Source organism: Rana temporaria, chromosome 1 (assembly GCF_905171775.1).
Source record: "Rana temporaria chromosome 1, aRanTem1.1, whole genome shotgun sequence".
Taxonomy (NCBI): Eukaryota; Metazoa; Chordata; class Amphibia; order Anura; family Ranidae; genus Rana; species Rana temporaria.
This window is the reverse complement of record NC_053489.1, coordinates 478,614,531-478,637,408: the sequence shown is the minus strand read 5'-3', so window position 1 is coordinate 478,637,408 and position 22,878 is coordinate 478,614,531. Positions and strand designations below refer to the sequence as shown.

Here is a 22,878-nt window from a genome sequence, read left to right as displayed (position 1 = left end):
TGGTCTGGAACACCGAATTCAGCGTAGCCAGAACCTCAGTCCAGTATCTGTGTAACTTGGGGCATCGCCAGAGCAGGTGAATCAGATCCCCCTGAGCCGCCCTACAGCGACCACATAGCGGATCCGGAGATCTGCCCATTCTAAAAAGTTTGACCGGGGTGAAGTGCACCCTTAACAGTATGTAGAGCTGGGAGACTTTCTGTGATACATTTAGTGAACAGGTATTAACGGCCTGCAGCGCCTCCTCCCATGCCTCACCCTCCAGGGGTCCCAAGTCTGTCTCCCACTGTTCCGCCACCTTCATCGGGTACCCCTCAAGGAATGACGCCAAAAGCATGCCGTAGCATTGCGATATCATGCCCCTGGTGTCCTGCGCGGAACTTAACATTCGGAAAACGGGTGTGGGGGACTGAACCCACTCTACAGCTACCCCCTGGGCCTGCACTGCGTGCTGCAATTGCATATAATAAAACTGCATGGTGGGTGGCAAGTTAAATCTGGACCTCAGCTCACTAAAGGACATCAGAGCCCCCCTCCGAAAAATATGCCTAAGGTGCGTAATCCCCACGGATCTCCATCTGTGGCCCTGGTCAAGTTTGGCCAGTTCCACATATGCGTCATTCTCCCAAATGGGACTAAACTCAGTAAACCCCAACACATCTTGAAGCTGCCTGACCTTGTTCCACACCTTCTGGACAAGAGCGTAGGTGGGCATACGTTTGTTGGATCTATGGAACCTGCGGGCCTCCAACCCCTCAGGGATCGAGGCTGCCCCAGATCCCCGCAGCATAAGCCTAGCCGAGGAGGTCGTGGGCAGAGGATCCATGACCCCTATTAGGTGTTGCAGCTGTGCCGCCAGATAATACAACCATGGATTGGGCAGAGCCAGGCCTCCCCCCTCCTTTGGGCGCTGGAGCTGTTCTAGCTTTATCCTAGGGGGTTTAGTGTGCCACAGCAGCTGTCGAAAGAGAGAGTTGACTACACGAAATATTTTTAGGGTGATAACAATCGGCGCGTTATGAAGGAAGTACAGCAGTTGCGGCATTAGTATCATTTTGATAAGGTTGGTTTTACCCGCCAGTGACATCTTCAGTCTATTCCATATCTGAATTTTATCCCTGAATCTGGACAATAAGGGGTACACATTGAGCTTACAGTAATCGGTTATCAAGGGGGACACCCAGACCCCCAGATATTTAAAGGACGTCACTATGGGGACCGGGCACGGCAGATTACTCCCGTGCGTCGGCTCCCCATCCAGGAACATCAGGGCTGACTTTGTCCAGTTGATGGTGAGGCCTGAAAAGCGACCAAAGTCAGTGATTATGGCCATTACTTGTTGAAGGGATTCCTCTGCATCCTCCAAAAAGAGGAGCATGTCGTCCGCATACAACATGATCTTTTCGTGCATGTCACCATATCTGAACCCGCGGACCGACCCACAATCCCTCACCAGGGCCGCCAGAGGCTCAATAGCCAGAGCAAAGAGCAGGGGGGACAGGGGACAACCCTGCCTGGTCCCCCTGCCCAGAGCAAAAGCATGGGACATCCTATCAGCCATTCGTACGGCCGCCTTGGGCGCAGCATACAAAAGACGTACCCACCTCAAGAATCTGGGACCGAATCCGAATTTGGACAGCACCGCCCACAGGTACCGCCAGCCGACACTGTCGAAGGCTTTATTAGCATCTAACGACAACAGTGCCCTGTGGCCAACGGAGTCCGAGGGGGTCTGCATATTTAAATATAACCGACGGAGATTCGTCGCGGTGGATTTACGCGGCATAAAGCCCGCTTGGTCGGAGTGTATAATGGATAGGATAATTTTATTCACCCGTATAGCCAGTATCTTCGCAAGAATTTTGACGTCGCTTTGTAAAAGGGAAATAGGCCGGTATGACCCTGGATCCAGAGGATCCTTACCAGCCTTCAGCAGCAGAACAATGTTCGCCCTTGTCATGGATGTAGGTAGGTCACCCGTATCAAACGAATGATTGAACACCTCGAGCAACTTGGGAAGCAATGTCTCCCCATACTGAGTGTACACTTCAATGGGTATACCATCGTCGCCCGGGGCCTTACAATTAGGAAAAGAAGAAGCCGCCTCCCGGAGCTCCTCCAGGGTGAGCGGCCTCTCCAGCTCAGCCTGCGCCGCGCCGCTCAATACTGGGAGTGTAACCGCATCAATATAACCCTGCAACTCTGCGTCTGTAAAATCATCTCGCACCTTGTACAATTCCGAGTAGAAATGAGCTAGCTCCTCCAAAATCAACTCAGGTTCGTTCACCAGCCGACCCTGCGTGTCGCGTATCGCTCCTATGGCAGGAGACGCCTGTTGGGACCTGGCAATTCTGGCCAGCAAACGGCCAGTCTTCTCCCCCTCTTCATAGTATGCCTGCTGGGTAAAGAAGCGCTTTCGCTCCGCGGCGGAGGATCTCAGCCGGTCCAGGGAATCCTGGCCCGACGTCCACGCCTCCCTCGCGGGCTCCGATGGGTCTAAGACATATGCTAGCTCCAGCTGCCTCACCTGGTCCTCGACCCGATCTAAAAGATCGGACGAGTTGTGTTTAATGACTGCAATTTCCTCAATAAATGTTCCCCTCAGACAGGCCTTAAGGGCATCCCAACTCATGGCTCGATCCTCCCTTCCCCAGTTCTCCTCAAAATACTGTTCCATTCTGCGTGTAATCTGATCATGGGAGGTAAACAGCTTCAGCCAGAAGGCGTTTAGTTTCCACGGGGCCCTGGGCAGTGAGGAGATCGGGCGGGTAGTCAGGTGGGCCACCAGTGGGGAGTGGTCGGAGACCCCCCTCGGGAAGTACTCTACCTTAGGGATCATATGGAGAACCTGAGGGGACCCCACACACAAATCTATACGGGACAGGGACCCATGAGACTTAGAGAAGCAAGAAAACTGCTTGACCATAGGGTATCGAGCTCTCCAAATGTCTAGCCACCCTACCTCCCCCAGCAGTCTACTCAGTACAGTTCCCCTGCTTCCCCGAGGCACCCGGGTTGGGGGGTGTCTGTCTATCCTAGGATCAATACATGCATTAAAATCCCCCATTACCAGAACAGGAACATCAGGCTTGTTGCCCAGGTATGCCAGAAACAGCTGCAATATCTCTCGAGAAAAAGGGGGGGGAATATACACAAAGGCTAGCACCATGGTAACTGTAAATATCTTGCAATACAAAAAGACATATCTGCCTAGGGTGTCTATGGCTGCATCTATTTCCTGGTAGGCCAAGGAGCTATGTACCAGCACACTCACCCCCCGAGAGTAAGAGGTATGAGTGGAGTGGTAGGCCTTGCCCACCCAGGAAAATCCCAGACACCCTACCGTGTCCTTCGTGAGGTGAGTCTCCTGTAGGCCTACAATGCCAGGAAGAAATTTCTTCAGGCCCGAGCGAATCATAGTGCGTTTTAGTGGGTCATGTACCCCTCGGACATTCCAGGTCACTACCGGGGTGGTGGCCATGGCGGAGTCAAGTGATAACTGTGGGCCAAGGCCCAGGGCCAACAGTCCAGCCAGTAAGTGAACAAAAAGTGGTGTATACCTGCAAGCAATTGAGCAAAAACCATGAAAAAGAAAAATTTGAGCAACTGTGACCACGTCTCAGCCCCAGCCGGGGCGGGAACATGTCTTCTCTGTGGGTATCTAATACGTGGACCCATCAAACAATGTGTGCCAACCGGGCACATAAACAAACAGTCCCCCAGCAGGGGTGTAGTAAGGGCACCAAACAGTATATAGGTGCATGCCCCCCACTGTAGCATAGAGTCCAGGGGGGGTATATTCACATCTGCCGAAGCTCTAAGTAGACGCTAATAAAGTAAAAGAGGGTAATATCCCGTTCAAAAGGTAACAACTTATCTTGTCTGCGGCGAAAACTTGTATCCTGTGGGGGTGAGTGTGGGGTCTCAATCTCCTCTGTCGTCCTCTCGGCGTCCCCTCAGACCTTGCTCATTATGATCCAGCCACTGCGCTGCCTCTGCGGCGGTTTCAAAGAAGGTGGCTTGACCCCTCACCGTGACTCGGAGCTTCGCTGGGAATAGCATGGCATATGTGACTTGTATTTTCTGCAACCGCTTTTTGACCTCCGCAAATTTGGCTCTCTTGCGCTGCACCTCAGCCGAAAAGTCCGGGTAGAACGAGATCCTGGCTCCGTTGTAGTGCACCGAACCCCTTTCCCTGGCCAGCCGTAGGATTATCTCCCTGTCCCGATAGTTAAGAAGTCTGGCCAGCATGGACCTGGGGGGGCTGCCTGGTGGAAGGGGCCTGGGAGGCGTGCGATGCGCCCGCTCCACCGCGAACAATGTAGTAAAGGCCTCCTTGCCAAAGATATCTTGGAGCCAGGTCTCTACAAAGGCCGTGGGGTCCCTACCTTCCACCTTCTCAGGGAGTCCCACTATGCGGACATTGTTCCTGCGCAGGCGGTTCTCAATGTCGTCTGTCTTTGCGTTGGCCTGCGCGGATTGCTGTAGGGCAGATCTGGTGTCCCTAGTAAGGGGTGGAAGTGCATCCTCCACCTCGCTGACGCGGCCCTCCACAGCCGTGGTCCTCTCCCTGATCTTCTGGAGGTCATGGCGCATAAGGGACACCGTCTCAGTGAGCTCCCCAAATTGCATTTTCAGTCCATCCACCGAGGCAGTGACCGACGTGGTGCATTTCTGCACTGCCCGGAGGATCTCACCGAGCGTGGGTTGCGGGGCCTCTTCCTGTAGTTCCCCGAATAAGTCCTGCATGGTGTCGGATGAGCTCTCCAGAGGCAGCGTGTCATCCATAGCCGAGTCGCCATTTTGGCCCTGCACTCTCTGCGCCCATGTCAGTTGCGACGACGCAGGGGAGCTGGTGGGCCCCTGTAGCTTTTGTGTGTAGTAAAGCATATCTTTGGGGGGCTCCCTCCCCTGTTGCTTAGTCGTTTTAGGAGTCTTACCGCCACCCTCCGCATGTTTCTCAGCGCCGCGCGCTGCCTTAGGTTGCTGCGAGGCCCCAGCGCCATCTTGGAATTCCATGGTCACCGCTGCTGCGGCTCCCTTCTCAGGTTTACGGATCATCCGGACCCTGCCGATCTTCCAGACCCCCACCGCTATGACCAGTAAGGCAGCGTGCCTCCGGGGAATCGATCGCCTGCAGTTGCTGTTGTCGGGAACCGGATCAAATCAGGATCATTAGCGGGAGCTCCGTGCTCTGCGACCGCTCACATGCCTGTCCAGGCCACGCCCCCCGCGCTGCAGGACTTTAATAAATGACAGCGTAGTGTGGCACTAATGGTTTTCTGTGGTCCCAGCTCTCTTCAGGTCATTGACCAGGTCCTTCCGTGTAGTTCTGGGCTGATCCCTCACCTTCCTCATGATCGTTGATGCCCCACAAGGTGAGATCTTGCATGGAGCCCCAGACCGAGGGAGATTGATCGTCATCTTAAACTTCTTCCATTTTCTAATAATTGCACCAACAATTGTTGCCTTCTCACCAAGCTGCTTGCCTATTGTCCTGTAGCCCATCCCAGCCTTGTGCAGGTCTACAATTTTATCCCTGATGTCCTTACACAGCTCTCTGGTCTTGGCCATTGTGGAGAGGTTGGAGTCTGTTTGAGTGTGTGGACAGGTGTCTTTTATACAGGTAACAAGTTCAAACAGGTGCACGTAAAGCGGTTGTAAACCCGCATTAAAACTTTTTATTTTTTTTCCTCCTGTAAGGGAAAAGTCATAATGAGCTAATATGCACCGCATATTAGCTCATTATGAAATACTTACCTCGGAACGAGGTGCGTAGCACTTACCTGGTTCACGCCGAGCGAGATTTCATCTTGCCTCGGCGTGTCTTCCGGGTATCGCCGCTCCAGCGCTGTGATTGGCTGGAGCGGCGATGACGTCACTCCCGCTCGCGCGGGAGATTTAAAACTCGGCAAGGTCCGGCGGCTGCCGGTCCTTTCGCCGTAGATCCCCCCTGCGCATGCGCAGCGGCGCATTGCAAGGGGAATATCTCCTAAAACGTGCAGGTTTAGGAGATATTCTCCTTACCTACAGGTAAGCCTTGTTATAGGCTTACCTGTAGGTAAAAGTACAAAAAGTGGGTTTACAACCACTTTAATACAGGTAATGAGTGGAGAACAGGAGGGCTTCTTATAGAAAAAATAACAGATCTGTGAGATCCGAAATTCTTACTGGTTGGTAGGTGATCAAATACTTATGTCATGCAATAAAATGCAAATTAATTATTTAAAAATCATACAATGTGATTTTCAGGATTTTTTAGATTCCGTCTCTCACAGTTGAAGAGAACCTATGATAAAAATGACAGACCTCTACATGCTTTGTAAATGGGAAAACCTGCAAAATCAGCAGTGTATCAAATACTTGTTCACCCACTGTAGATATAATATAAAAGAGAGAGCTTTAAGGAACAATGTTTCACATTCTTTTATCAAATCTTTGTATAGTTTGAAAACTATTTGCTGTAAAAAGCTTGCGTGCAGCAAAGATATGCACAATTTTCCAGTTTGCCTTTGTATATCACGGTACCAGCTGTCAGCCTAATAAGCTATCTGAGGAAATCCACTTATTTTGTGCTGTCTAAACATCACCTGCCTCAACTCCTGTAGGGTATTCGTGACATGTCTGAAAAGTTCATTGCCTAGAAAAAACACTGGGGTTAATAGACTGTAAAAGCAAATATAGAAGCATTTTTTTTTTTTTTATTATTATAGTAGCTATTTGACTTTTAAACATTAAGGGCCAGATCCACGTAGCGGATTGTATTTTTATGCAGGCGTAGCGTATCCTAGTAACGCTACGCCGCCGCAACTTTGAGAGGCAAATGCTGTATTCACAAAGCATTTGCCTCTAAAGTTACGGCGGCGTAGCGTAATTCTCCCGGCGTAAGGGCGCTCAATTCAAATCTATGTGATGGGGGCGTGTTTTATGTTAATACGTTTTTTTTAACGACGCATGCGCCGTCTGTGGGGGTATCCCAGTGCGCATGCTCGAAATTAAACCGGAACAAGCCAATGCTTACGACGGTGACGTCATTCTACGCAAAGCCCTATGCAAACGACGTAACATTTTCAAAATTCGACGTGGGAACGACGGCCATACTTAACATAGGATACGCCTCATATAGCAGGGGTAACTATACGCCGGAAAAAGCCGAACGCAAACGACGTAAAAAAATGCGCCGGCCGGACATACTTTCGTGGATCGCCGTATCTAGCTAATTTGCATACTCAACGCGGAATTCGCCGGAAACGCCACCTAGCGGCCAGCGTAAATATGCACCTATGATCCGATGGCGTACTAAGACGTACGCCTGTCGGATCGAGCCCAGATTACGTCGTATCTTGTTTTGTGGATACAAAACAGAGATACGACGCGGGAACTTTGAAATTATGCGGCGTATCACTAGATACGCCGGCGTAATTCGTTTGAGGATCTGGCCCTAAGTGTATATTTGCAGGCAGTGCAGTGACATATCCAGACATTCAACACTTGAGTGTAACCTGCATATGGTGTGACCTACATGTGTGTATTTGAATGTATATATATGTGTTTGTGTATATAGAGGTTTGTAATAGGTACTTATGAGAAGCTGTGAGAGCTGTAGTATTACTGGACCTTGCTGGGGACTGTTTCTGTGTTACAAAGCACCCCTAAAAGCTTTAGGACTGTGACATACCTCTTGTGGGTACACGTTTGTTACTGTTTAATTTGCTGCTAAAAAGAACTGCTGAGTTGCCTTTTTGGAAAATAGAGATTGTTTTGATCAGTAACGATCAAGGTAATGCAGTGGATTCTAGAAAAGGTGACTATGGCTGACATAGCTGAAGCACATTTGGAGGTTTTCCTCCACTTGAGAAGGGCTCCCGCAGACAGACTAGGTGAATGGGCAAGCTCCTTTTTCGATTGCAGATGCCCAGTGAGTATACTTTGTCTTGGCCCCTGAATCAGCATGGGATTACAAGCTGTTGAAATATTGCCCAGGCTGGGTCTTCTTTCAATGAGGTTGAGCTGTGTCCATGGTGGTGCTTTGACAAGGCTAAAACTTCCCCCGCACAGCTGTATAGCCTGATGCGCCGGCTTCAAAACAAGCTGCAACCTAAAATGATGATCCCCCCCCCCCCACTAAGATTGTGGCGTAAGTCGCTCTGGAACATTTTCTGTGTGGTTTTTACAAGGAACTGCACCACTGAGTGACCCAGGCTAAACCCCAACCCCTGGATGAGATGGTTACTGTGGTGGAATGATACAAGTGTACAGAATGCTTCCTAAGGGCACCTCATTGACAGGACAACTGCTCCCATTGTATCTGCCCGCGTGCAATAATCCCGCTAAAAGCACCCCAGATCCTAACCCTCCTGGAAATTAGAAGGTTGATGCAGAACGCTGCAAGATTTTTGTTGGAACTATTGCCAACTGAGTCATTTGGTGGCCCAGTGTTCAAAGCAGTACAAGCCGAGGGAATGTGACATGGGCCGCTGTTGCTTCATGTATTTGTATTCAATTCTTATGAAACCTGTACTGCTAAAATGATAAATCTGCATAAGTATTTGGTGTTAATAGATAGATGGTTGCCTCATTCTGGGAGTGTCATTACCTATTTGCAATAAGACAAGTTGCTGGGAACAAGTGGGTGTCGTCTGTGTTCACAGTGATGTTAACGACTATCCTATGGCCCCGTCCACCCCAATGGTAACCATTTCACCAAAGGTTGGGGTTGCAACATGGCCCGTTGATTGAGTGAGACTGCCCCATATTCTGGGATTTATATGAACAAAGGGTTCAGAAACCTCCTCTAAGGAGGAACACTCTGATGAAGTAACTATAGCCACATTTCAGCCTAAAAACAAGGTTATTGTTTGTCAGGAGAAATGTAAACCTGCAGACACTGACCCAGTTTCCCTGAAGATCTTTGCCGTTTAGAAACAAAGGCCTCCTCATCTGATCCAGACCTTCCTGAGCTCATTTTGTTAGCATGAGGAACCCCAGTGTGATCCTTGCCAGGGACCAGGTTACTGTGTTAGATGGTGAGCCACAGCAGCCAGTGGTGGATGTACATCCCCCCCAAAAAAATCTTTTTAGGCTCCATTCACACCTATGCGACAAAACGCCCGACGCCGGACGCTTCTGCCGCTAGAGGGGAGAATTCCCATTGCTGTCTATGGAGATGATTCACATCTCATAGACGCCGAACGCCTGTCGCCTGAAAAAAAAGTCCCGGACCCTTTTTTTCAGGCGACATTGGCGTTCACCCATTGACAGCATTGACAGCAATGTGTCCAATACAGCTGATCACGATGTAAACACAAGTCGGTTATCAGCTTTCCTTTCCTTATGCTAACAGCGTGAGGAGTGGCGAAGAGAGACGATAACCGACTTTTGTTAAAGGGACATCTACACTCATAAACGGGGGACTGATTATCAGTGCAGTCCCATCAGTGCTGCCAACCAGTGTCACATATCAGTACCCATCAGTGCTGCCTCATCAGCACACAAAAGTGAAGGAGAAACATTACCTGTACGCAAACTTTTATAGCAAACTATGAAAAAAAAATGTATTTTTATTTTTCATTTGTTTAGCAAAAAACAACAGTGGTGATTGAAAATCATCAAAAGAAAGCTTTATTTGTGTGAAAAAAGAATGTTAAAAATGTCATATGGGTACAGTGTTGCATGACTACGCAATTGTCATTCAAAGTGTTACAGCGCTGAAAGCTGAAAATTGGCCTGGACAGGAATGGGGTAAAAGTGCCCATTGGGGAAGTGGTTAAGGGACACTTTTCCCTCCCCTCTGTTCATCTGATTCACTTTATTATTGCTTTGCTACAAAACTGAAGAATGATGGAAGTAGGAGGGACTATACTGCGCTGTCCTCAAAGCTTTGTTTTCACAATGTAAGTCTGTAGGTATCTTATTCTGTTTCAAACAATGCACTTCCTATATGGCTGATATTTCAACAGGGATATTGATTTATTGCAGCAATATGGACATCTTCCCCAAGTGGCTAACCCTACAAGCTTCTTCATTTAATACAAAAATATGAAAAAGAAAGCATGTGGTATGAATGCAAAAGTAACATTAAGCGTGGCATTAAAGCAGATTTCGCATCAAAATACAGCACAATTTGCTGGATCACTGTTCCATGGGAAAAAGTGCTGCATTGCACATTAAATAAAAAACGCACCAGGGGAGAAAAAAAAAGTCAGGGTGTTGGGCAAGTATATTTTTTGTTTCTCAAGTGTATTTTTATTTAACTTGTAATGAATATTTTTTCAAATGGACAGTAATGCCGCGTACACACGGTCAGAATTTCCGATGGAAAAAAGGTTGATGGGAGCTTTTCATCAGACTTTTAACGTCGGAATTTCCGACAGACTTTAGATAGAGAGTAGGTTCTCTATTTTTCCGTCGGAAATTCTGACTTAGTTTAGCCTGGTCAAAGGTTCGACCGTGTGTACGCAGCATTAAGGTAAATCACAATCGGAAATCATCTTAAAATCAAAAATGACTGCAGTAAAGTTTGATTATTGTCAACCATACCCCATTATTCTTTGCTATACCTAAATAAATAATGCTGTTTGGCTACAAATACACTATACAAATACACTAGCAGAGGTATATTGTATAATTTCTTCAAATTATTACCACCATCAAATTTCAGCTTTCATTCTAGTTTTAATTTGCATATCCCTATAAATACCTTGGGCTAGATTCAGGTAGGGGCGCGCATAGTTACGGCGGCGCAGCGTATTGTATTTACGCCACCCCTCCGCAACTTACAGGAGCAAGTGCAGTATTCACAAAGCACTTGCTCCGTAAGTTGCGGCGGCGTAGCCTATATGGGGCCGGCGTAAGCGCGCGTAATTCAAATGTGGAAGGGGGGGCGTGTTTTATGTTAATGTGTGATGACCTGACGTGATTGGCGTTTTTTACGAACGTTACATGCGCTGTCCGTGTACATATCCCAGTGTGCATTGCTCCCAAGTACGCCGCAACGACGTGTTGGTTTCGTCGTGAACGTAAATTACGTCCAGCCCTATTCGCGAACGACTTGCGCAAACGGCGTAAATAATTCAAATTTCGAAGCGGGAACGACGGCCATACTTAACATTGGCTGCGCCACCTAATAGCAGGAGCAACGCTACGCCGAAAAAGCCTTACGCAAACGACGTAAAAAACTACCGCCGGGCGTACGTACGTTTGTGAATCGGCGTAACTAGGTAATTTGCATACTCTATGCCGAAAACAACGGAAGCGCCCCTAGCGGCCAGCGTAAGAATGCACACAATTATACACCGCCGCATTCAAGTTACGTCGGCGGAGGAAGCCTATTTTTTCGACGTATCTGCCTTGGAGAATCGGCGTAAAGATACGCCAGCGCAGATTTGAAATTACGGCGGCGTATCTGGAGATATGCCGCCGTAAATGCTACCTGAATCTAGCCCCTTATTTGTTTGGTATAAGCAATCTCCACAGCTTAAGATAGGGGTCTCAAACTGGCCTTCAGCTGTTGCAAAACTACAAGTCCCATCATGCCTCTGCCTGTGGGAGTCCTGCTTGTAACTGTCAGCCTTGCAATGCCTCATGGGACTTGTAGTTTCGTAACAGCTAGAGGGCCACCAGTTTAAGACCACTGGCTTAAGATATGTATTTTCATTTTGAGTTGGAGATTTTAAAATCTGGATTCCCACATGCGTCTATATGGTTTTAGTAGAGCTATGGAGAAGAAATAGTTTAATGTGCAAATGTAAAAAATATGTGTATTTTACTTGTATGTTATGACAAGATTGAGCCTCTTTAGTTTTGCATCTGTCAAGAGGCTCTTTACATATTATCTTGTCTGCAGCACAGAACAACAGTCTCAAGTCATGCTCAGTACAGTCGTTGCATTTTTTGATGACAAAGCCCAAGCCCACTGTGCTGGTGACCATATCTTACCTTGCTTAAACATTAGGATTTATCTGATTGTGTAGATATATTAGATTAGGTTAATTAGGTATGCTCAAAATAACTTTGCCCTGTCTTTCTCCCTAGGTTGCTTTGCGTAAAACATCCCCAGAGGAGATCTCAAGGATTCCTCTTTTGGCTGCCTGGTATGAACGGGTCCAGCAGGTGCCAGGTGTGCAGAGTGCAGCTACTGCTTGTAGTATCACCTTTCTTCATTTTCCTGATTTGAATGAGACACGTGAACAGCATTTGCAAGCATCAGAAACAAAGACAGAAGAAGCAGATTCCTCAGAAGACCAGTTTCTAGGAGGTCCCAGACCAACCATGACCAAATTAAGGGTAAATGTCTGATTCTAAAAAAAAAAAAACCTTGTAAGGTCTAGCGGTAGGTCTGGAGAAAGTCTTTGGTAAAAGACTGTGGGCAAGGTGAATAGCCTTCTTAGGAAGCCTTAAATAACAAACACGTCATACCTCCACTGTGCAGCTCGTTTTGCACAGAGTGGCCCCGAACATCCTCCTCTGGGGTTCCGCAGCAGCTCTCTCTGCTCCTCCCCGCATCAGATTATGCCCTCTGGGAAGCGCTCTCCCAAGGGGGTTACCTTGCGTGTCCAGCATTTGGCGTCCATAGCTGCCGAATGCAGGACTCGGCACCGCGCCCGCGTCATTGGATTTGATTGACAGCAGCGGTAGCCAATGGCTGCGCTGCTATCAATCTATCCAGAGATGGAGAGAGCGACGGCGGGATCGCGCCCACAGAAATTCGGGTCTCAGATAAGTAAAATGGGGGGGGGGGGGGGCATAGGATGCCTTAAGGTGAAAAAACATGAAGGTTTACAACCCCTTTAAATGACCTGATATTCCAGTGATCACAGCAGGATATTGATATAGGTGAAGTCATTGAACATGTATTTATGATCTAACTGCTCATCTTAATCCAGTGGTCTCGCCATAAACATAAGCACATAGAAAATATTACCCTTAGTTGTGTACCTCATCTGAAAGTGTTTAGGCAACCTACATTTCTTCCCCAGATCACTATTGTACCTGAAATACCTATTTTCGCTGCAATTTACTATGGATAAATAACATTCTGAAATAACTCTTTTCTTAAAGGTAAATATTTGGTGCCCAGCTTGTGGCTCTCCTGGACTATGGCTCAGTGTTGTGTGGCCTAAGAAATGCCTGGGATCAGCTTTTGCTGTGTATGTGGGTTTCTGCGCTAATGAGGAGATAACAGAAAGTGCTTTCTGTAGCACAATATGTGCACTCTATTAAACTTTGGTACTTCATTACCTCAACTGCCAGAATTGCTGCACGATACCTGGACTACCAGAACATTTTAATTTTTTCATTTTTTTTTCTTTTATAATGAATTTTTCTAATAGGAATATCAAATGTATTCTCAGTACCAGGGCTGTAGTGAGTACAAATGTGGGTACACTGATTTGTAAAGGGACTGTAATGGCAGTGTTCTCTGTTATTCCCATTTTAACAGCCACTGCTATACCATGTGCACAGGGCCGCCATCAGGGGGGTACAAGCATTACACCTGTAAGGGGCCCGGCTAACCCCCCCCCTCCCGTTTTTGTTTTGCATTTCACCTGTAAGGGGCCTGATGGCCGATGGTCCCCAGGGCCCCTTACAGACCTGCTTATCATCTCGCATCAGGAGAGAGGAGAGAACAGATTACACTTGTTTTTTTCCATCAGCTTCCCCCCCCCCCCCCCCGGTTCTCTGCTCCAGGGGGGCCCTGCCTAAAGCTGTGTAAGGGGCCCCAAAATTTGTAATGGCTGCCCTGCATGTGCATAATCTCTGGCCGTCTTTTGTAGTATGTTAGCAGTTTCTAACCATCTACTGCATTGTGTCTCTTACAGTTTTTTGTAGCATTGCATGCATCAAATATTACACAAGCCCTTCTATTGGTGCCAAGGGCTGCTTTTGATAGAAAATAAATGGAATACCCGCGCTTAGGATAAGAGGTGGGAAATGTAAATAATGTAAATTATAAGACTGCGGCCCCCCCTCTTTTGTATCCCCAAGAGGATACAAATAAAAGGAATAAAATTGGGGTGTGGGGGTAGTGGCGCTGTCTGTTCAGTAGCCACTGGCTAAAGAAAAAAATAAAAAGGCACACGGCAATATATAAGCAGTAATGCACACTAGTTCCACCAGAAATGGCGTCCACCAGCCTGGAATTATGATATAATGCTAGGCACAGCTGAGTATATCTAAACCAAAATATGAAGCAGCATCTAAACCAAAGTAATGTAACTATATAGTGAGTACCTAGAGTGGAAAACTATTGCTAGTTAGACCAAACATACTATGTGGATAAAAATAGGCGCATATGTGTGAAATAGATAAAAATAAAAATAAATTGAACTAGAACTCCGCTAGCAAAAAATAAAAATATAAATATATGTGAACCTAAAGTGAGATAAAGTCCTGTGATGCCCGTAGCATAATAGTTAAATATAAATATAGTATGTGCAAAATTGTGCAAAAAACATCAGCATATATCACCAAAAAGTATTGAATCCTGTGATACCACCGCTTTACGCGCGTTTCGTAAGGTAACTTCTTCTGAAGCGGGTCAGAAGAAGTTACCTTACGAAACGCGCGTAAAGCGGTTACATGCACTTCCGGGTGGAACAGCTAACTAGCTCAGTGGAACGCACGGCGTCCGGCAGCTGCTACCCCTGCAGGGGTAGGGTGCAAAACACGCTGCGATGTCTCTCGATCCCAATCCTTCCTTCCCTGAGCTCTCTGGGAATGACTTCCACCAGGTGGCAAAGATCTTCCTAATCGTCCAGACTCCTCCAGAAAAAAAGACAGGCTCCCATAGCGTGATATGTAAAAACCAGGGTAAGCTTTATTGCACTGCCAATAAGAGCTTGGCGTGCTAAATAAAATATGAGCGTGTACAAACAGTGTATAGTATTGCCCATAAACTAATCAGGACAAGGATAATTAAAAATAAAATTGAATAAAAAATAAAAAAGTTGAAAAAATAGTAAATAAAGGATGAGCTGCCTGCGATAATCGCAGATGTGCAGACACGGCACTATCAGTCCGGTATGTATGTGGTAGCAGCTGCCGGACGCCGTGCGTTCCACTGAGCTAGTTAGCTGTTCCACCCGAAAGTGCATGTAACCGCTTTACGCGCGTTTCGTAAGGTAACTTCTTCTGACCCGCTTCAGAAGAAGTTACCTTACGAAACGCGCGTAAAGCGGTGGTATCACAGGATTCAATACTTTTTGGTGATATATGCTGATGTTTTTTGCACAATTGTGCACATACTATATTTATATTTAACTATTATGCTACGGGCATCACAGGACTTTATCTCACTTTAGGTTCACATATATTTATATTTTTATTTTTTGCTAGCGGAGTTCTAGTTCAATTTATTTTTATTTTTATCTATTTCACACATATGCGCCTATTTTTATCCACATAGTATGTTTGGTCTAACTAGCAATAGTTTTCCACTCTAGGTACTCACTATATAGTTACATTACTTTGGTTTAGATGCTGCTTCATATTTTGGTTTAGATATACTCAGCTGTGCCTAGCATTATATCATAATTCCAGGCTGGTGGACGCCATTTCTGGTGGAACTAGTGTGCATTACTGCTTATATATTGCCGTGTGCCTTTTTATTTTTATTTTTTTCTTTAGCCAGTGGCTACTGAACAGACAGCGCCACTACCCCCACACCCCAATTTTATTCCTTTTAAGGGCTGCTTTTGAGGCCCCCTATTCCACCATGTTTTGACATATGTCATTGGGATATGAATTTCTAAAAGCTGAAAATGTTAGCATGTAAAGGTAAAACTTTTTTTTAGAGAAGAGAAGGGGCAAAACCCCTGTCAGGTTGTTGTATGTGTCCAGTTGTTAAGATTTTCTGACCTTAAAAGTAAATGAGAGGAAATCTCACCACAGTGAGGGGAAATTCCATCTTAGACAGTTATCACTGGAACATTTTTCCCCCACTGAATGAGGTACTTTCATTATATCTTTACATATGAAGTACACGATTCATGCACTGTTATGGGGGCAATGCATTTTAAATCTTATAGTTCAATAGTGTAAGGAATATGATACTAAAGCAGCCATTCCCAACTAGGGCTCCACCTGATGGTGCTTGCATAGTTCGGGTGTAAAGCCATTTGGGAGAGTCGGCAGCTTAACACGATTAACTTTTTAGCTGTCAGGAAGAATGTAACTTTGATCACTGTGGTAAGGGGGGCACATTCTTTCCACTGATCACCAATGTAGGGGGGCATTTTTCTCACTGACTAGCATTGAATTGGTTGTAGCTTTGGTTCCCTGAGACCTGATTTTTTTTCCAAGGGTTTTTCTCTGGCAGGGGTGTCAAAGTCAATTTCATTGTGGGCCGCATCAGTATTAGGGTTGCCTTCAAAGAGCCAGTTGTATCTGTAAGAATATATAAATGTATCTACTCTTCATCATATAAAGTTATTGCCTCTGTGTTCGATTATTACTGGTTTTAGTAATAACACAAGTTGTGAAGGGCAGGTGCAAATCGGCACAGAGTCCACTCACACTCCTGTAGCAGATGATGCAAATCTGAAAATGAGGATTGGGCACCGCTGGTATCATCCACAAGAAACTTTATTGGAGACTGCTGAGACAGAACATGGTTCTGCCATGGTGTTCTGGCTGAGCAGCCTCCTTTTAAAGTCTCTTGTGGATGATACCAGCGATATGTGACCCTCTTTTTCAACTGGCATAGAATAGTATCATTCCCATAATAATTTTAAGCCGATGTCCAGAGCACCCCCTCTCCCTTAAATCAGATATCGATATCCTCCTCCACCATCAGAAGTCAAGAGCCCCCCATCCTCCCTTACATCACAGTGTACCCCTTAGCTTGTGTTGCTGCCAGGAGGAAGCGGGGGTTGTAACTGGGAAGAAGAAAGTTTCTGCTGAATGCTAAGACCACTGTAGGTGGAGACAAGGGGGTGCTGTGACTGCACAGAGAGGCGCAGGATCTCTGAGAGGAGTCTATAGTTCTCTCTGCTTCTGACTGCTGAGACGGGGGGGGGGCTGAAAGGAGGAGGGTGCAGCATTTGTAGGAAAGGTACAAGTGCCACATGAAATTGCCTGGTAGGCCGAATTCGGCACACGGGCCTTGTGTTAGACATACCGTATTTGCCGGTGTATAAGGCGACCAGGCATATAAGACGACCCCCTAATTTTACATTTTTTTAAAGATTTTTTGCCTGTACTCAATGTATAAGATGACCCCCCTTCCGACACTTCATATTTCTTCCTTCTGGAGTCATATTCTTCTTCATTCTTGCTGGAGCCATATTCTTCTTCCTTCTTGCTGGAGCTGGAGCCAATCACAGCGAGCGATGCATTCTATTATTGAATACAAAGCATGCTTTGATTGTCAAAAGCTGTAACATCATCAGACCACGCCTCTCTGACTCTTAAAGCATCTCCGAGCAGGCTACTGTATGTAGCCTGCTCGGATTGGCAGAGGTTGTTACTCCAATCCGAGCAAGCTCTGTATTCATTTGAATACATCGCTCACCGGGATTGGCTAAGAGGTATATACTGTATGTAGCCGAAGCTACATACAGTATTACCGCACATCCAGCAGGCTGACCCAGTGTATAAGACGACCCCTGCTTTTTGGCCAGTTCTTTTAAGTGTAAAAGGTAGTCTTATACACCAGCAAATACAGTATTTACTCTAGGGTAAAAAGGTTGAGAAAGACTGTACTAGAGTATAGAAAGTTCAGATTAAAGATCTTGTACAGTACTGTGCAAAAGTTTTAGGCAGGCATAAAAAAATGCTGTTAATTAAGAATGCTTTCAGAAATAGAAGTGTTAATAATTTATTTGTATTGGTTAACTAAATGAAAAGTAAATGAGCAAAATAGAAATCCAAATCAAATCAATATTTGGCAAGACCGCCTTTAAAACAGCATCAATTATTTTAGGTTCCCTTGCACACAGTGGGGTAGATTCATAAAGAAGTTACGCTAGCGTATCTATTGATACGCCGCGTAACTTCTAGGATGCTCCGGCGTATCTTTTTTCTGTATTCAGAAAACAAGATACGCCGGAATTTGGCTAAGATCCGACTGGCGTAAGTCTCTTACGCCGTCATATCTTAGTTGAATATTTACGCTGGCCAGTAGGTGGCGCTTCTGTCGATTTACGCAAGGAATATGCAAATTAGGTAGATACGCCGATTCAGAAACGTACGTCCGCCCGGCGCATTTTTTTACGTCGTTTACGTCAGGCTTTTTCCGGCGTAAGTATGGACGTCGTTCCCGCGTAGAATTTTGAACATTTTACGTTGTTTGCGTAAGTCGTCCGTGAATGGGGCTGGACGTAATTTACATTCACGTCGAAACCAATACGTCCTTGCGGTGTACTTTGGAGCAATGCACACTGGGATATGTCCACAGACGGCGCACGCGCCGTTCGTGAAAACGTCAATCACGTCGGGTCACGATTCACTAACATGAAACACGCCCCCGTTCCTCATTTGAATTAGGCGCGCTTATGCTGAGCCATTTACGCTACGCTGACATAACTTAGGAGGCAAGTGCTTTGTGAATACAGTACTCGCCTCACTATCTTACGTCGGCGTAGTGCAAATTGGATGCGCTATGCCGGCAGAAAGATACGCCGCCGTACGTGAATCTACCCCAGTATTTTTTTTTCTTAAGGAACTCAGCAGGTAGGTTGGTTCGAACATCTTGGAGAATTAACCACAGGTCTTCTGTGGATGCAGGCTGCCTTAGATACTTCTGCCTCTTCATGTAATCACAGACAATGTTGCTTAGATAAGGGCTCTGTGGGAGCCAAACCATCACTTCCAGGACCCCTTGTTGTTCTTTACACTGAAGCGAGTTTTTAATGACATTGTCTGTATGTTTGGGGTCTTTGTCCTGCTGCAGAATAAATTTGGGGCCAATCACACGCCTCCCTGTTTTTGGCATGATGTATAAATATCTGTCTGCATTTCACAGCAAAAGATCAGTTAAAGCGGGGGTTCCGCGGGTTTAATTTTTTTTTTTTTTAAGTTTTCTGGCGCTCTTACCTTGTGTAGGTAAAAGCTCATCTGTCCCAGTCCTTCAGCCCGCTGCAGTGGTAATCGCGATAAAACGATCTTTTATAAAATCCGAAGATGGACGTTACCATCTTTACTGTGGGCACTGTGAAGCCCTGCACGTTCTTCTTCCGGGATGCGGCGAATCCTGACACGCTGGCGAAGTCACATGACCCGCCAGACGTCACGTGACCCGCGAGATATCGCGGGATTTCGACACAGCGCGTCTCCTGGAATTCTCAGGAGACGCTACCAGGAGGGAGCGCTGATGGGGGATATTAGAAAACCACGCCCACTCCCGCGGGGAATAGTGAGTGACAGCTCACAAAAGGGCCTCGTTTAAGGTAAGGAGGCCGATTAAAAAAATTAAACAAACGAACACATTGTGTACCATGACAGATGTTTTTAACAAGCAGAACTTGCAAATTAGGGTGAACCACCGCTTTAAATTTGGTTGATTCTGTTATCTATCATATGGCCTGCATGATTTGGATGAATGGAGGCATTTTATGGAAGAACAAGTGAACTGACTTTGTACTTGGCAACATCAGTAGAGTTAGTTAACTGTTAACACATAACAGTTTGTACTCTCTAAAAATATGGGGAGTCCTTATTTATTTTTGCATTAACTTACTTGTGTTTATAACAGACGTGATGCAGTAAAGCTCATTCTGCCTTTATAGTGAATGATGCTTTATCCTTTTTAAATCCATTTCAAAAGAGCCTTATGACTCATACATGGTTTGTGAAACATGGACACTGTGGAGGTCTTCTTTTGTTATTTTGTTAAATAACAACTCCTAACCAGATGCTAATGAATGCAATGTGCACTGCATTCCAGGATTTTTATTGATGTAATTTCTGGCTGAAACTTAAAGCACTGTATTAAAAATATTGTTTGAGAAACATAAATGTTAGTATTACAGAAAGTAAACCAGATAGTTGCAAGGTTTCCCAAAGTTTGTCTTGTCTTGCACCACTAAGGCCTTGTACACACGGGCAAACATGTACGATGAAAACGGTCCGCCGGACCGTTTTCAGCGTACATGTCTGCCCGGGGATTTCTGTATGATGGCTGTACTCACCATCATACAGAAATCCGCGCGTACTCGATACGCGGCGACGTGCGCGGCCCTGCCAGTTCAATGCTTCCACGCATGCGTCAAAGTCATTCGACGCATGCGAGGGATGGCGGCCGCTCGGACATGTACGGTAGGTCTGTACAGACGACCGAACATGTCCGAGCGGACAGGATTCCAGCGGGCTGTTTCTAAACAAGTTTGGAAATATTTGCCCGCTGGAAAAAGGCCCGGCGGGCAAATGTATGCTGGAATCCTGTCCGCTCGGCTGTACAGACGACCAAACATGTCTGCTGAAACTGGTCCGCGGACCTGTTTCAGCAGACATGTTCGGTCGTCTCTACGGGGCCTAACACACCCCAGTTTTCTTTTGTATTACTTAAAGCTGAGTTCCACCCAAAAGTAGAAACTTCCGCTGATCCCCCTCAGGTGCCACATTTTGGCATCTTTCGAGGGGGAGGGGAATCGAATACCCGTCTTTAAAGGGTATCCTGTTCCCACTTCCGGGAGTCCTGGCTGCGGCACATGACATCACAGCTCGGCTCCCTCCTCCTCCCCCCTGCTGCCGACCCAGTACAAAGTCTAAATTGACACCCTTGTTCCTGTCACTGAATGACCATTCTAGAATGAACACATACTGCTTTCAGGGCTGTTCTTTAAAAAAAAAATAGAAATTTTGAGCTTTGGGAATTTTTGTTTTTTTTTGTTTTGTTTTTTCGCCACTGGAGTACTACTAGTGGAAAACATTGCACCCATTGGGAACCAGTTGACTGTAGGATATGATGATCAGTGGAACCTTTATAGCAGAACTAAATTTACCTATACTTTACTGCCAAAGAAGCCGGGAATTCTAACCTCTGTTTGATCTGCAGTTGCCATTGTGCTGCATATATGATCAGCCATTTGATGGCTTGACAGTTCAGTTGAGAGCACAAGCAACTGTAACAGTTGTCATTATTGGCATGCCTTGTATGTAATTGTTTTGATAAACCATTACATTGATGGGTTTAGTTCAACTTTAATTTTAGCTGAAGATAACAACCGGGAAATCAAATGAACAATACACACCACTTCCCCTTAACTCTTAAGCAGCCAGGTGCTTGGCTAAGAATGGAGAGTGAGAGAAGCATTGTCTGCAGTTGAACTGCAATGCTACACTGGTTATCTGCTATATTAACAAGAGGAGGGAACTGCTGAGCAGGAAGAGTTCAATGGACTGAGTTAGGCAGCACTGCACTGTGGGAACTGTAGTCCAAAGGAAAGAGACTCTACTGTAATCAAGAGCATTTGAACTGCATTTCCCAGAGAATGATTGCCAGGAGGTGTGGGAAGAGCTGCATTTTCTCAAGCTGGTACAGGACACAGCTTCCTCTTGCCATGAGGGATAACAGATACAAGTTTGCACCACCGCTGCATAATGGCGGCCTGAGTAGTATCCAAAGTGCTGTGTCCAGGTGTGGCAACAGCCAGTCACCTGGGTGCAGAGCAGAGAGTAGACTAATCGCTGTGTGTGACTAGATGCTGAGCTACCATATCACAGGGACTGGTAAGCTACTGATTTGGGGATTTACCATATGCTGCTTGAGAGACCGCTCCTGAATTGTCAGTGTAAATGGGCAGGGCCACCATCAGGGGGGTACAGGCATTACACCTGTAAGGGGCCTGGTGGTCCCCAGGGCCCCTTACAGGCCCAGCCGCCCCCCTCCCGTTTTCTTTTTTTATTACAAAAGGCCCCCCCCTTATTATCTCACGTCAGGAGAGAAGAGATTACACTTGGTTTTTCTTCGTCAGCACCCCCCCACCGGTTCTCTACTTCAGGGGGGCCCTGCCTAAAGCTGTGTAAGGGGCCCCAAAATTTGTGATAGCTTCCCTGTAAATGGGACCGTGCTTTTGTGGCTGGCAGCCTCTGTACTACATTGGAAGACCTGGGCATATTCTCAATGACCCCTTCAGGGGTAAGGTCTATACTTCCATACCGGATGGTTTGAGATGGAGATACAGCAACAGTATGCAGGTGAGCGGAGGGGCCAGTGAGGCTGAAAGTGACAATCCCCATTATATGCATGTCTTTTCCTGGTTTTATTCTGACACATAGGGCTGGCACCTGATATTTTTAAAATTTGTACAAAAAAATAATTGTTAGATTGAGGCCCTCCACTCTACTTGAAATATATGACCAATTTAATTTGGACACCACTGTATTAGATAGATGTTTTACAGGCTCATTTCTGCTACTCAAAGCTTTTTTATCTGCATATATACTTTGCTTACTTTTTGCTTCTTCTATAACTAGCCGCCTTCTTGTGTAAGCATAGCACATCTTATTATGAAGGCTAAAGAGATTACCATGGGAAATATTTAAACCCTAGAGAACACACACATTCAAAACATAGTATATAGTGTTTCTTGCAAGTAGAAATAAACCAAATATTGTTCTTCCAAGAAAAGCGCAGAATGGTACTACTTAAAAATAAATGGTCAAGATAGGATAATAAGGAGGCATCATTGAAGATTGGTTACTTGGTCCTTAAAAAAGCAGAACCTAAAAGGAGACAGGATATTTAAAAATAAATTTTTTCTGCCACAAACAGTGGCCCAAGGCAAGCCCATACGTTGATCCCATTTTTTTTTTTTTTTTCGTTTGACCAAATAATCAGATTCCACGATTCACACATTCAAAGTAGATGGGGAATCCTTCCTGCTGTGGTATTGTATTCTGGCACTGATCATTTAGGAAAAACCCAACAGGTTAGTT

At 46.0% G+C, this 22,878-nt stretch overlaps 1 protein-coding gene across 2 annotated transcripts in view; it reads left to right on the top strand.

Annotated features, from left to right (window-relative positions):
- GSTCD (glutathione S-transferase C-terminal domain containing) overlaps window positions 1-22,878 on the top strand; it is a 252,930-nt gene that overhangs the window by 87,401 nt on the left and 142,651 nt on the right. For both annotated transcript variants that reach the window (XM_040329687.1, XM_040329686.1), the window contains exon 4: window positions 12,034-12,285. In XM_040329687.1, coding sequence (XP_040185621.1) covers window positions 12,034-12,285 — 252 coding nt within the window. The remainder of the gene's footprint in view (window positions 1-12,033; window positions 12,286-22,878) is intronic.